At 39.5% G+C, this 14,888-nt stretch overlaps 1 protein-coding gene across 3 annotated transcripts; it reads left to right on the top strand.

The window, feature by feature from the left end:
* The first annotated feature begins 2,453 nt into the window (after positions 1-2,453).
* Positions 2,454-14,221, top strand: LOC141436824 (protein yippee-like). Of its 3 annotated transcripts, none has more exons than XM_074099902.1 (5): positions 2,454-2,572; positions 5,634-5,761; positions 7,558-7,601; positions 9,079-9,187; positions 10,471-14,221. In XM_074099902.1, the coding sequence occupies exons 1-5, from the start codon at positions 2,536-2,538 to the stop codon at positions 10,558-10,560; spliced, it is 408 nt and encodes a 135-aa protein (XP_073956003.1). In that variant the 5' UTR covers positions 2,454-2,535; the 3' UTR covers positions 10,561-14,221. The 3 variants fall into 3 exon arrangements, with proteins under 3 accessions (XP_073956003.1, XP_073956004.1, XP_073956005.1); XM_074099903.1 differs by having other exon boundaries at positions 2,481-2,572; positions 5,587-5,761; XM_074099904.1 differs by having other exon boundaries at positions 2,488-2,572; positions 5,591-5,761.
* Positions 14,222-14,888: the final 667 nt, after the last annotated feature.

The following is a 14,888-nucleotide window of genomic DNA, read 5'->3' on the forward strand; positions in this document are numbered from 1 at the left end:
TTACATATACGTCTCTAGTGCTTTACGGTGAAGGAAAACGTCGTGAGGAAACCTGCACAAGCCCGCGAAGCAATTCAATGGAATGTGTGAAGTTCCCAATCCGCACTGGTCCCGCGTGGGAACTACAGCCCAAGCCCCTCTCACTCTGAGAGGAGGCCTGAGCCCAGCAGTGGGAAGTATACAGGCTGAGATATGTCTAATGACTAATTTAGAAATTAACTTCGTACAATATTAATTCTTCTAAGTCGCAACACTTGTCGTTCATAATCTTCGGTTCTTAGGTTTTTTGAAGAAACTCTGGCGATGCGATTGTCACTTAAAGTTCGATGTCATAAAGTTCAATATCTCAAAACGGCTGAACCGATTTTGATAAAACATGTCTAAGGACCATCGCTAGAAAACTTGCTTTCAAATAAAAAAACCGTATTCAAATCGGTTCACCCGTTTAAGAGCTACGGTGCCACAGACAGACAACTAGCGGTCAAACTTATAACACCCCTCTTTTTGCGGTGGGGTTTAAAACCATGACGCGCTTGCTTTTGTACATTGTAAATACGCAACTACTTTGTAAAAGCGTATCTGAAAATCAATGGTCTCGCTATGGGTTTACTCTTGTAGATGTTTTTTTTTTAATTTTCCCTTTAAATAATTAGATATTAGCGATTTTCTATTTACTTTAGGCGGTATTTAGAAGAAACACTTCTATTGCGAAGTTAGACCGTGGTCAATGTCCGCCACGGGGAGGCGGCGACCTTGTCGCTCCAATGCGCGGTTCAGACACCTCCAGTGATAGATCGCTGTTGTAGATACGACACTTATCTCTTTACTGCGTATTATACCTAACCCGCAAAGCATTTATGAGTCTCCTGAAAGAGGGGACCCTGTGCTCTGCCAGCAAATATGAAGCAATACTGATCATATTACTTGTGTGCGTGTTTCGCTTTACAGATCACTTTTTTAGAAATAATCCATTGGGATTGGGGAGTGTATTTTTAGGGTTCCGGAGCCAAAATGGCAAAAACCCTTATAGTTTCGCCATGTCTGTCTGTCTGTCTGTCCGCGGCTTCGCTCAGGGACTATCAATGCTAGAAAGCTGTATTTTTGTACGGATATATAAGTAAACTATCAAAATGGTACAATAAAATTCAATTTTTCGTACCTCCATAGACGTAGTGTGGGTTGATTTTTTTTTCTCATCCAACCCTATAGTGTGGGGTATCGTTGGATAGGTCTTTTAAAACCATTAGGGGGTTGCTAAGACGATTTTTCGATTCAGTGATGTGTTTGCGAAATATTCAACTTTAAAGTGCAAATTTTCATAAAAATCGAGCGTCCGCCCCCCTCTAAAATCTAAACTGGTGAGTGGAAAAATTTGAAAAAAATCAGGAAGGTAGTAAGTTTATCAAACTTTCAAGGAAAACTATAACGGCTAAGTTTGCTTGAGAATTATTAGTAGTTTATGAGTAAATAGCAGCCTAAGGTATAAAATATACCTAAACTTGGAAGATTCCGTATAAAATACGAAATCCTTAGAAAAATATTACTTATTTTTTTCGTAATGGCTACGGAACCCTATTTTGGGCGTGTCCGACACGCTCTTGGCCGGTTTTTTTGAGATAGTTCAGCGTGCGAAAAAATGGTCCTTCTTAAAGAAGTACATTTCGGGGAAGTGGGTTTGACGATCCTTAGCTCTTCCGATAACCTCGTAGAGCAAAAGGTATTGGCAAGCAGTCAAATTATGTCTGCGTGTATAGTGCGAGTGTACTGTCACGTGTGTACCGACATTGCTCTTATGCTGTATTGCTGCATGTTCGTTGTTCCCCACGACACACTGTTTTCCATTAGGTAGGGAGTAACCCTAGTTTTCTGAACCAACCCTAACTTTCCGAAAGCGCTGGTATAAAACGTGACATGTAAAAGAGCCCTTTGCGACCTACTTGCAAAATAAACTTTTCACTACTCATGCTCGTAAAGTTGCCATTTATGCTGGATCTAGGCGACATAAAATTCATTGTTATGCTCTTGTGAAAAAATTAAAATCTTTTTCTAAGACCAAGGTAATCAGGTGTCAACAGCCACAAACAAAAAAGTTTCAATATATTTTTTTAATTATTTTGATTTTATGTGAAACTAAACATTAATTAAATCAATCAAAATGAATAAATAAAACTAAAAATTTAAAATTATATATACATATAGCAATGTATGAAAAATAAAAGGTACCTAGTAAGTTAACAATTGTTTCCACTGGTGCTGTTTAATTTCCTCTCAATCGAAGTGAAAACCAGAGTGTAAAACTCGAGCATTAAACCAATTTTCCCCTCGACGTGTCTATCCACCCTCACCTTTCCGGCTCGGGTGGCTATATGAACTTCTCGGGTGAAATGGCTCGTTTTATGCTCTTGTTGTACAATCTACTATATCCATTTTGCTTTAACATTTTTTTTCTTGCGTTACAGAGGCTGGCGGTGCGTGGGTGGCGCGCGGCGCGGTGCGCGGGCGCGCGCGGCAGGTGACCGGCGGGGAGCGCGGCTCATGTGGGCGGCGGGCGCTTGCTGCTCGCGGCAGGCAGGTCTGTACACACCTTTACCGCCACAGAACTACAGTCTGTCAAGCGAGTCGTTTCCTTTGACAAAGGCGGCACTTTCAAAAATCTTTAAATTGTCGACACTAATAATACGGTGAAAACTACAAGCCTACTTCAGTTTGTGAGCCACCATGTACTTAAATAATCAAACACACCTGAAACACAGGAATTATGCTATTTGAGGGTAATTGTGTGTTATTTGTCCCTTTTAATATATGTTAACATTGTATTTTTATGACAGATAAATAAAGATTATTATTATTATTATAGTTTTTAGCGTATTTATCAGTTTTGAAATCTCAAAAAAAAATTAAAAGTGCCACGTTTTTCTAAGGATATGACTCGCTTGACAGACTCTACGCTAAGGGCCTACGCTACGTCGCTGACGCGGTTTGCACGGAGCGGGTGGAAGCCTATTGGAAAATAGTATCAGCAGCGCTAACTGCACACGTCGCGTGCGACGGATACCTGCACCCGCGCCAGAGGGCCTCCTCCGAAATTCGAAAATCGACGTTCGTATCGTACCGTCCCTCTCACTCTCGTATTAAATAGCATACGTGTCATAGGGACCAAATGACACGAACTTCGAATTTCGGATTAGCCGCGCAGCTAGTGCAGGCCTTGGGCACTAACTTTACTAACATGCACACGTTGGATTTGACAAACGGACTGCATTCCAACTGCAATGTAACTGCAATTACTGACTATCCATACATTTCAATCGCAGATAGAGTGCAGAACTGGAAAGGAGGATGTACATATGAACAGTCGGCAGATGGCAATCACATTGCATTTAGAATGTAGTCCGCACGCTACGGCCTATAGCGCTACGCGTCAGGATGAGTTGAAGTATCTGTTAGCTAGAGGCGAAGGAAGGTCAATGTGCAGCCCAAAAAATTTTACCTAAAATATCGAATAATTAATTCATATTGTTTAAATATTCAGCTGGACTGCACCCTAGACGAAATCCCTCAAAAACAATAAACAAGAATATTTATAACATAAGTTCATAACGTTGGGTAACGGAAAAAAAATAACTTCTTAGAAATAAAATAAATAGTTTCTCACTGTTTATTTTTGAAATCAATCAAACTCGTTTGATACTTGTTTATTTCTATCAACGTTTACACTTCAGTACCTAGTTAGTTTTTGATGAATTACCTACTCTCAGAGACTTTTGAGAAAGTAAAAAATATCAATCATTTTTGTGTAACGTTCTTACTTGGTTTGAAGTGCAGAAATCAATTTTATAATTAAAGAATCTAGACAGAATACTTAAAAGCTTTTGTATAATTCAGAGCGATAAAGTTTGTAAAAGTTATTTTTTGCACTTGTTTTTTTTTTGTGTTTTATAAAGGGCCATTTATACGGTACGAGAAATATCGTTACCGTTATATTGTGGGGGTGTTACGATTGGACCAAGTGGTCGATTATCGACTGCATCTGGCGCGATATTTCTCACATTTAATGAAATTTTTCATCACTTATTTGTTATTTAATTGTAATATCGCATGAGTGCTGTTACGATGTCGCCCGATGTGCACTACGAACGAACAACATTTAATTCAAACATCTTTATTTCGTTTTAAAACAGTTCTCTCTAATGCATCCTAATTCATAGGTTTACAGTTTAATATTTACATAGTCGTTTGTCTCTATATTATTCTTCTTCTTCTTCTTCTTCAGAGCGCGTTTTCGCCCACCGTTGGGCATACGCTTCTCCAGCCTTTCTCCACCCGGATCGACTGTCCGTCTCTCTCTTCCAGACCGGTCCTGCTGTCTCCACTATGTCATCGGACCAACGAGCAGGCGGTCTGCCCACATTTCTTTTCCCTAGCCGGGGTCTCCACTCCAGAACGCGCTTGCTCCACCGTTCGTCGTGTCGTCGGCACACGTGGCCGACCCAGGCCCATTTTATTATTTGACTAAAAAATAAGTAGTAAAGTTACCAACGCTAACCATTCGTGAGCCTTTTTCCAAAAGCAAACTCAGAAGTTGATATTGAAAATTGGGCGCTAGAAGAATGCGCCGCATGAACCTTGGCAGAAAGCAATAACTCAAGTTAGTTTCTGTGTACAATGTGACGTATGTAACGAGCACGGAGAAGCGTTGGCGACATATTGGCATCCCCGGGTCCATTGAACAAGCCAGTCAAGGATCAGCTTCATGAACCTCGACACTTTCTGCTTAATTGTAATCCCAAGAAACCTAATACCCCACAGTGAACATAACTACTCATAAAAAAACGTCATATTAATGCGAAACCCATGTTGTTCTGTAGTGCACTCGGACCCACGCCCAAAGCTAGGGTCCCACGGTCCGTAGAAACAACACGCTAAGGTCTTGGTCTCCCGTTGCTCAGTCAATTGCCTGCAGTGTCACAGAACGCTTACATTTCTTCTAGATAAACAGTAGATCAACGTAACCGACAGCATCAAAGGAGATTGAGGCCTGCTTAAGTGTTTCGACACATCTCTAGGACAGTGGTTCTTAACGTTGTAGTGATGTGATGACCCAGCATCCAGTCTCCTTTTAGCTGAATTATTGAACACGAATAACCTCCCCGCCCATTGACGAGACTAGCTAAGCCCATAGACAAAATGCTGGACGACACACGCGAGATTCTAATCCTATTTTGACGCGTAGGGTTTACATTATAAGAAAGGGATAGAATTTCAATCGTGGCTAGAGTTCGTCCGGATTTCTCCGTTCATATCCGAACTATTAACCTTTCATCCTGACTTTATCTGGCATGATTTGTCCAGATTTTTTTTATTGAAAAGTTGTTAAATATTGATCAGTTTTAAGTACATACATTATATTTGTGACCTCGAACTGTTCGTCGAGTCTCGAGTGTGGCGTTCAAGATTGTAGCCATCTTGGAAATCCGGTAAAAAAAAACCGTGGCCCTTCTTACTTACCCCTGTGACCAACAGTTAGGAACTTAAGAATCACTGGTACGACCCCGGACCGTAGGCTAACGGCGTTTGTGTTGGTAGCTAGCAGGCACTCATGCGTGAGGGGCTGACTAATCGTGCCGTGGCAGGCGACGGCGGCCCGGCGGCGCGGGCGCCGGTCAAAACATTCCAGGCGTACCTGCCGCCGGCGCACCGGACATACAGCTGCATACACTGCCGCGCGCACCTGGCCAGCCATGACGAGCTTATATCTAAGGTAACCTTTGTAAATCATTGTTGGTGGAAGAAGTCTCTCGAGCGTTTCAATCGTCTCATTTTTGTGGCCACTTTTCTGTAAAAATGGCCAAAGATTCTGATACAGTTTTTTAGCTATCTGGTAGAATTACAGATCCAGGAACTCTAATAAACAATCGAGAACGACATAAAAATCAGAAACCAATTCGTAAGAAAAGTGCCCAGGGAAATGAGACGGTTGAGAAGCGCTGAAAGAAGTCGCGTGCCTAGTGGATTGACCACAGTTGAACATTCTAAAGCCCGTTCCAGACCAGCATCATAAACCAGGCATCCCAACAGAGTTTGGGTGGAACATGGGTTACAACCACGGATTGTGTTTCGGCTAAACAGTTTACAACCACGCGTCAACACGCTAGCGAATCAGTAGCGAGTCGGTTAACAACACGCACCCGGCTGCTAAGGACGTTGAAGGGCAAGTTATAATTTTGTTTACAATTGCTGTCTACAAGTAGTAGACTCTACATGGATAGCAACCAGCAAGGTCACCCCTGTTAGGATGTTGGTTAAAACTGTCTGAAACGCGCTTAACAGTTCTGAAATGATAGTAGTAGCGTAGGTTAGGTAGAGCAATATATATATGGCGGGATTCCCGCGGGAAAGCGAGAGAGCGGATCGCGGTATCCTGCCGCGCATAGTTTGCGCACCCAAACGCTGACGGCAAACGCATGCGTGTTAATAACGAGCGATTTTTACAAAAATCGAAACTAGAAAACTATTTTAGCAGAATTGCAGTTCTTGGAAAAGTAAAGGTCATGGTAAATATCCAATTGAATGTAATTTCACAAATAGGTCAAACCACTTAGTTACCACGACTATATATATCCTAGTTTCTTTGATTGTACCTACTTGTCGACATCATTCATTATCTTGATGATTAACAATATGAGTTGATCGCAAAAAACATTGACGCGAAAATAGTTAAAATGAAAAGATGTCGAAAGTTACCTGTTATTTATATGCATGCTGTAATGTTTGCTCATTCTCTCTGTCAGCAAAAAACAAAACTGTAGGCGGGAATCTTTTATGAATGCCATGCAATTTCAATTCAGAAAGATCCCCTCCGAATTCGCCAAACAGAAAACTTTCAGCTTCATTCTTTGTTTGTTTTTGTTTCGCAAACATGTTTGAATACTTTACCTTTATTTAACTTGGTTGAACTCTAATTTTATCCATTTTGATGATAAATTACCACTGTGTTTCGCTTTTTGGCGAAGGTGCATTAAATACTTAGAGAAGAGGTAAATGATCGGTATGCTACCCGGTAAACTCATTGCATACTTATAGTTTAGAAATTATAAGAAGCCTTATTGTCAATACGTGACTTTTTTTTGCAACTTTGTTCTTAGATTGACTTTGCATACTTACACTTGCAAATGTTTTACCAAAACCTTTCCACGATCAATTCATTTTTATTTTAATTTAAAACATATCTCTTCATACTTCTTCTCTAGCACTATCCCGAACATCCAAATTTCAAATCTAATTATAAATATATGTAGATAGTATATTTTAATATACATAGTTAATTTGTATAGCACTTAATATGACAGGAGATGGTGACCCACGTCTTCGTTTCGTCGAAAAATATGACAAGCGGTGAAATGGTAATTTTCTTGAAACTAGCCCTGTACGAAAATTACCAGAAAAAGTAACTCAAAGACAAAGTAAATAGCTCCCGTCATAAAGCGCTTTGTGTAATTATATACTCACTGGTGCTTAAAATACAATGTTATATCTTGTCCAATTTTCATTTTCCAGTCGTTTCAAGGCAGCCAGGGGCGCGCGTATCTCTTCAATTCAGTGTGAGTATTATCATATGGATGCATATTGCATTGCGTTGCATGCAAACTCGAGTCGTTTGTGACACAGACTTCAATTGAAGGGTCCACGGACAGAACGTGTCTAGTCACCTAAGCAACTTTTTGAGTTATAGCGGTTTGAAAGTTAGTCATCACGAAAAATTACTATGGTTACCATTTATTTAAAAGATAAAAAAACGATTTTATATTGTTTTCAGATTATTTAATTCAGTGGTAGTCATAGTACTTTGTGAGCTCTACATTTTGATATTAAAATCTCAATTTTAAAAAAAGGTGACTAGACATGTTCTTTCCGTGGACCCTTCAATTTTAAATGACTATGTTGCCATAAGCAAAATCTAGCTCAATACCACAGAACTAATAAAAACCGGCCAAGAGCGTGTCGGACAGGCCCGAAATAGGGTTCCGTAGCCATTACGAAAAAATTAAGTGATATTTTTCTAAGGATTTCGTATTTTATACGGAATCTACCATAGTTTAGGTATATTTTATACCTTAGGCTGCTATTTACTCTTAAACTACTAATAATTCTCAAGCAAACTTAGCCGTTATAGTTTTCCTTGAAAGTTTGATATACTTACTACCATCCTGATTTTTTTTTTAATTTTTCCACCCACCGGTTTAGACTTTAGACGGGGAGGGGGGGGGGACGCTTGATTTTAATTAAAATTTGCACTTTAAAGTTGAATATTTCGCAAACAAATCACTACCTATAGTGCCACCAGAGTTGAAGTCACGCACACAAGAACGTGTCATGTAATGACAGCTGCGTTTTGACATTTACTCTTTCATTTAATTATTCTCTTTTTGTGCAATCAGTTAGGTACCTATTTTTAATTATTTTTGTAGCTGTTTGTATAAACATTCACTTCAACCCTCGTGGCACTAGTTTTCAAAACCAGTACACCCGGAGATTTTAGAATTATTTTTTTTACTTAAATAAAACAATAAATTATTTAATTAATTTATTGTATTTATAAAAATATAAATGACCTAGCTAGTGCTAGGTTGAATTGGGCCAGCTTGACACTTAAAACTATATGTTTTATTCTGAAGGGATTGTTTAAGCATCTCTTCTTGCTCAGGTTTCTTCAAAAACTTCAAAAATTCTTGGCAGTTCATATTTGTAATTAATCTTTACAATTAACTCTGCCTTTACCATGTCAACTAACAAGCAGTTTCGCTCGTCTATCCACTAATTTCCCATTAAAGAAAAGACGCGTTCTACAAAAGCATTGCTTATAGGGATTGAAAAAAAAAACATTTTTTTTGGTCAGTTCGGTGAAGGTTGAGGTGACTTTAAATAACTGAACCCATCGTAAATCAACAGACAATTTTGAATCATCGCCGTGAGGTCGGCTGTCTTTCTTGCTGTCACCGTCACCGCCCCGTATACTCCGGGTCAAACCCGAAGAGGTGGCAGCCCTAGGCACTACCTATATGTCTGTTTGTCCTGCAGTGTGAACGTCGGGTGCGGGCCGGCGGAGGAGCGCGTGCTGCTGACCGGGCTGCACGCCGTCGCAGACATCTACTGCGACTGCTGCAAGACTATGCTGGGCTGGAAATACGTGAGTACGCACAGGCGACATCGAAGGTCGAACATATATTTACATTGTAGCACAGAATAAGTAATAGTACAAGTACAGAAGCCTCACTGCCGTACAAAAGTGACGTTTAGGCATAAGAATCGTGCCTACTGTATGCTTCTCTGTCCATCGCATAACTCGTATTCACTCGCACGCAGTGTTGCCAACACCTAGAAACTCGAGTCGCTAAACTCAAACTCAAAAGTCGCTAAATTGGCAACACTGCCGCGCGCGGCGCGTGTAGTGGAATAGCACACTCTAGGGGGGCCCAGACATCTACTTGTAGCGGAAAATAAAATCGCGGAGTGAGCCGCGCCTGACTGTAGTAACTTGTCACTTCTGGCAATTTTATATAATTGAAAGCCGAGGTATGGATATGACGCGGAAAGGGAATAGAGGTGATGTAAAAACTACCAAATTAAATGACCCACGAGTACGAGTATACCTAACGAACACGTACTCGACTCGCACGCCACGCCTGATCTAAATATCGATAAAGATGCCCTGACGAATAAAGATTGCGCCATACTTTTATTTATTTATTATTATGTGTTACTTTTAGACGTTATTAGCACGACTGATAACACGGTTCTGTATTGACCGAATTACCTTATGACCTTACGTTCGCTTTAAACAAGACAAACATAGACACCAATTTAGCAAGCTATCGTGTTTTTTTGTTTAATGGCATAACGAAATAATTGTTTACCTATTTATAAACCAATAGAAATTTACAGCATTACAGTTTAGGTACAGTCACCAGCACCAATATCTGACACAACAAGCGTGCATAAATATCTAGCTATCTATCTATATGTATATAAATATCTAATATATAGCATAGACTTTTTTCTGATTTCTTGGGCCGGAAGGACTTGTCAGATATTTTTGCACGCTCTGCTGTAGCAGATATTAATGCTGGTGACTGTACCTATACCATGCGGTTTAAATTTAAAAACATGAAAACATAATAAACACAAAACAAAATAATTACAAATAATAAAAAGAAAATTAGGGATTTTCATCCTTGCTTCCCTAAAGCGACGGAAGACCACACCTTCCGGCCAGAAGTCGGAGTGCAGGACACCTACAATGTAGATACCTGTGTAAGGTCAGCATTAAAAGTAGCTGCACTTTTTTGTACTTTCTCGTTTTACAGCCACCATGGGCAGGAATAAAGAACCGAAAACATTTTTTACTCTTTGGCACATTGCAATTTTCACTAATTTGTATGTCGCTTTTCAATAACTATTTTTTTATTCCAGGAGCACGCTTTCGAGTCCAGCCAGAAATATAAAGAGGGCAAGTTCATAATCGAGCTGGCTCACATGGTGAAGGAGAACGGGTGGGATTAGGCGCGCGGTCCACTCGGCCGGGCCGCGCGCCGGCGGACTAGTGGACGCGGACCTTAGTGAAGTGACTAACGAGCGTCAATTAAGCATGGACCCGCAGCGGCAACTGGAACCTTCGTGATGAAAGGTCAGGCGAGGCTCGCTAGCTCGCCGCTTACCTACCGTCATTTATTTTCTCGATGACATGTGAAATGTTTCCACGAAAACGTCGCATTTTCCCCTGTCGCTCAGTCTGTCCTTTACTGACTCGCAAAGTAAAGAAAGGACGGACTAAGAAACGAACGAGAAAATTATGCACGTGTTCCCCGATTAGGAAGTGAACTTCATCTAGTCGAGACGGACAGCCCAATCGCATCGGATGTTACTAAAAGGCTTCACAGATTGTTCATCGAGAGAACAAGAAGACGGCAATAGGGCTGCCAGACGGTCGCACCAACTGTCAAACAGCGCATACGTACTGCTAGTAAAGTGAGCAAAAGAATGATGTTTCACTTAAAGACATGCGTAATTTGACAGGTGGAGTGATCGTGTGGTTGACTTTTCGAGGCGTAAAGTAAACCGATCAGTCGCCATAGCAAACTGAGTATTTTTGTCACACGTATTGTTATTGGGAGATGGGGACTGATCGGTATACAGGGATGCTCGAGGGATATCGCCTTTTGTGCTCTTTTCGTATCTATAGTCGGCTTCAGCGCTTGCCCGCCAGTCAACGTTAATATACATAAGTTATCGATCTCAACAGCCCCCGGGGCTTTGTATGGGCTTAGAATTTAAATTAATTATAATTTTTCACGACGTCTCGTGCATCGTAAGTTAGTTTTTTTTTATGTACCTACATTGTACTGTATTAAGAGAACACTAATAATTTCTCTTGTCCCTTTAACCTGTGATAAGTATGTTAGAATAGATTTTTTGGATTTCTCGAACGGTCCTCAGGAGATTGCTCATGTCAGTTGTTTGTTCCTAATGATTTCAGCTGTAATATTCGCTTCTTGTCCGTGACTAGTCGGAAAGCGGAGTAGGCCTTTTTACTTTTTGTTTATGCCTGGTAAAGTGATTTTTTTTAGTTTGTATCGAAAACTTTGACCGTTCCTCATTGAAATGGGAACTTTTGTATTTAGCTAATTAATTTTGACGTTGCGACATTCTGTTAAATATTAAGGTAAGCTGTAGATAGGTTGAATGGTACGCGCTTCATTATTTCCTGTATACATTTCATAATAACACGCCCCTATTTCTTAAACGTGATAGTCCACAAGTTATTAATAATTTGAAATATATTGCTGACTTAGAAGGTTCAGTGTTAAACCGAGCTTTTAATTGGTTACGAAATTAAGAATGAATTGGCAGTAGCTATCACGTCACCTGTCACATTTAAGGAATAGGACCGTTTTTTCGGTTTACTCCATATAATAAAAACCGATTTTCGATGCCCTAGAGTAGCTATACCTACCTACATAAATTGCGGTCCGCCGAGCTTCTATGAATGGCCCAACTAGCATAATAATTATTGAGATCACCGAACATGTTTGCATATGGACAGCCTAAATAAATTCATACTGGGGCCCACTGAAGCATAGCCACAAATATGGCTCATGCAAAAGAGATATTAATTATGGCTGCCCTAGAGTTAGGTTAGAATGCTATATATACAGTGGCGTAGCTACCAGCCCCGGGGCCCCCAAGCTCAGGAGGCCCCTCGGATGCTGACTTACTAATTATAAATGACAAAATAAATCTGGAGTACGCCGAATTCGGAACACGACGAATACGGAACAAACTATTTTTTTTTTTGTTTAGTTGGGCCCTAGTTTCTTTTTTGCCCCAGGGCCTTTAGTTACCTAGCTATACACGCCACTGGCTGTATACTTGTCATCTCCACCAAACAAGGAGGCAGAATAGAGGTGCTCAAAAATATTCGATCACGAAGTTATTTGTCAAGGATGGTAACGTGTGTTCAGATATTTTTAAGTACTTAAGCTACTCCGATTATCATATCTGATGTTAGCTAACTATAAATACGTCGAAATCACTGAAATTACTAGCACTTGAGGTATTCCATCTTAGGCCTCTAGGTTGGCAACGCATCTGCAATACCCTTATAACTGTCTTTATTCGCGTATGAAACCTATCTACATCTAACCTTTACCAAAATGACATTACGCGGGAACAACTCAAAAAGTTTGCGCTCTCTTTCACGCAAGTAGCGATCCATTCGCATGTAAAAGAGATAACAAGCTAAGTTTGCGTGTATGACGTTTAGTAAAATAATACAATGTCAAACAATTAATCATCACTTTGTAATTTAGTTAGTATTAGCTGACGGAGAGCCGAGTTACGGAGAGGCGATTTAGAAAGTTTTATTATCCATTTATTGTTTCTATTGGAATGTAACTAGTAGTACATTATCCATTTTTATCTTAACTACATGGTACTTCATTTACCTAATTGTAAACTTACTTTGTAAGAACTTGCATGAGCTTTGAATTATATATCGTAATTATATTTGTTAAAAAATAGAAAAGATGGCGCTACAAGCGGAGTAGAATTCAAAGATATTCGATTGAAGACTGACACGATTTGCTAGAGTTACTAAAGTAACAATCGACCGAACTGGAATGAATAAAATTAGTACCTAACGAAATAGAATCGAATCGAAATCGAATTGTGAACCTCTTCCCCTTTTTGAAGGTTAAAAAACTTTGACACATGGCAAAACTTATGAAATTTCTGACGTAAAGTTTTTGTTTACTTACCTACAATACAATGGTTTTTTATTGTACACCACATAGTAAGCAATACAGAAAACAAGTACATATGGAACATTTCACAATGTAAACGCAAACAGTAGGTTTAATTCTTTCTTTGTCTTTTCTTTTATCAAGCAGATCTCTAGGTCAACAAAAACCTAATAACTAGCATTGTTCGTCTGAATACCTACTTTAATTTTATATTACGGAAATTGTGAAATGATGGAATAAATGGTCTATTAATAATATTTTTTTAACTCACTCTCAATGCTAAAAGATATGGAAAGCAAGTAAAGTACTCTACTCTGTTTGTAGTGATCTTTGGTTACTGTTAATAGTATATTGACGACCGATTTCTGTTGAGCTGTAACAGTGACCACGTGGGAAGCGGTAGCTGTGTGTGAAAAACGCTACCGCCACGCTTATCCGGCCGCTCTCAGTGTGCACGGTTGCATACAAACACTATCGACACAAAACTCGCTCCCGCTACCTTTTCGACGTGCTCACGGTTAAGAAAAAATAGTCTATATGGAATACTTTTAGTATATTGTACGCAATATTCTGCCGTCGCATACCGTAAATACCAGAGTCATACTGCCACTAGCGTATAAAATACATCTGTAATATTTATAATAAATTTATTATAATAAAATCAAATTGACGCTCGGTGTTTTTAACAATAAGGGTATGGTTTTGACTTGTTTGACGCCTAACACGATTGACTGAGATGGCTACATACGTTAGAGAGGGATGGAACAACAAATATCGCGTCTTTTTGTACGTCCAACTTTTATTCTAACTCTGGATGATGATTTTTGGACAACTCTGTTGTAGGTATTCGTTTTTCTAAGAAAGAACATTGTAAAGTCACGAGTGTTTTTGGCAATAATTTGGCGATGAAATGATTTTAAATACATCTACATCTATCTATCTTTTTAGTTCAGTTAAAAAAAGCTATTTTAATCTTGAAACGAAAGTATATCGACCGCTACTGCTATCGAGACGAGATCTTAATGTATGTAAAGACTTTTTCTTCATGCTTGTTTAAGTGTGAGTGAGAGTAATTAATTACATACGATATAAAACATGTACAGTCGCCGTAATGATATTTCGGAGTGGCCAAGGTGATCAAAAATATCGATACATGTGCTCTTACCTTAATAATAGGGTGCATGTTCCGATATTTTTGGCCACCTTGGCCGCTCCGAAAGATCTGATGGTGACTGTACCGTTAAAATGGTATTTTGAATCTATTCAACGCCAATTACCAAAGATAAGAGTGTTACTTGAAAGCACCAACAACAGATTTTCATATGTACATTTGAGATACGCTTATCGAGTGAAAATGTAGTTTTAAATGCAATAATTACAATATTCTTTTGTCGATAAGATTATGTCACCACCACAAATATATATTTTATACCCTGACTCGAAATATGTGGGGGGTCGATTAACTGGACTATCGAATTAAAAATGTTTAAGACGAGACGGAGGGAGATGACAATATGTCAGGCTTCATGCATGACACATGATGCCCTAATGTATTTTCAGTCAAGGCTGTGAAAAAATAATCCAATTTAT

This window comes from Choristoneura fumiferana, chromosome 17 (assembly GCF_025370935.1).
Source record: "Choristoneura fumiferana chromosome 17, NRCan_CFum_1, whole genome shotgun sequence".
Taxonomy (NCBI): Eukaryota; Metazoa; Arthropoda; class Insecta; order Lepidoptera; family Tortricidae; genus Choristoneura; species Choristoneura fumiferana.

What these genes read in the sequence shown, in the direction of transcription:
- LOC141436824 (XM_074099902.1), top strand. Translation starts at nt 2,536, where the DNA reads ATGTGGGCGGCGGGCGCTTGCTGCTCGCGGCAGGCAG. An exon ending in ATGACGAGCTTATATCTAAG is followed by an intron (nt 5,762 to 7,557) that starts GTAACCTTTGTA and finishes TTCATTTTCCAG; the next exon opens with TCGTTTCAAGGCAGCCAGGG. An exon ending in GCGTATCTCTTCAATTCAGT is followed by an intron (nt 7,602 to 9,078) that starts GTGAGTATTATC and finishes TTTGTCCTGCAG; the next exon opens with TGTGAACGTCGGGTGCGGGC.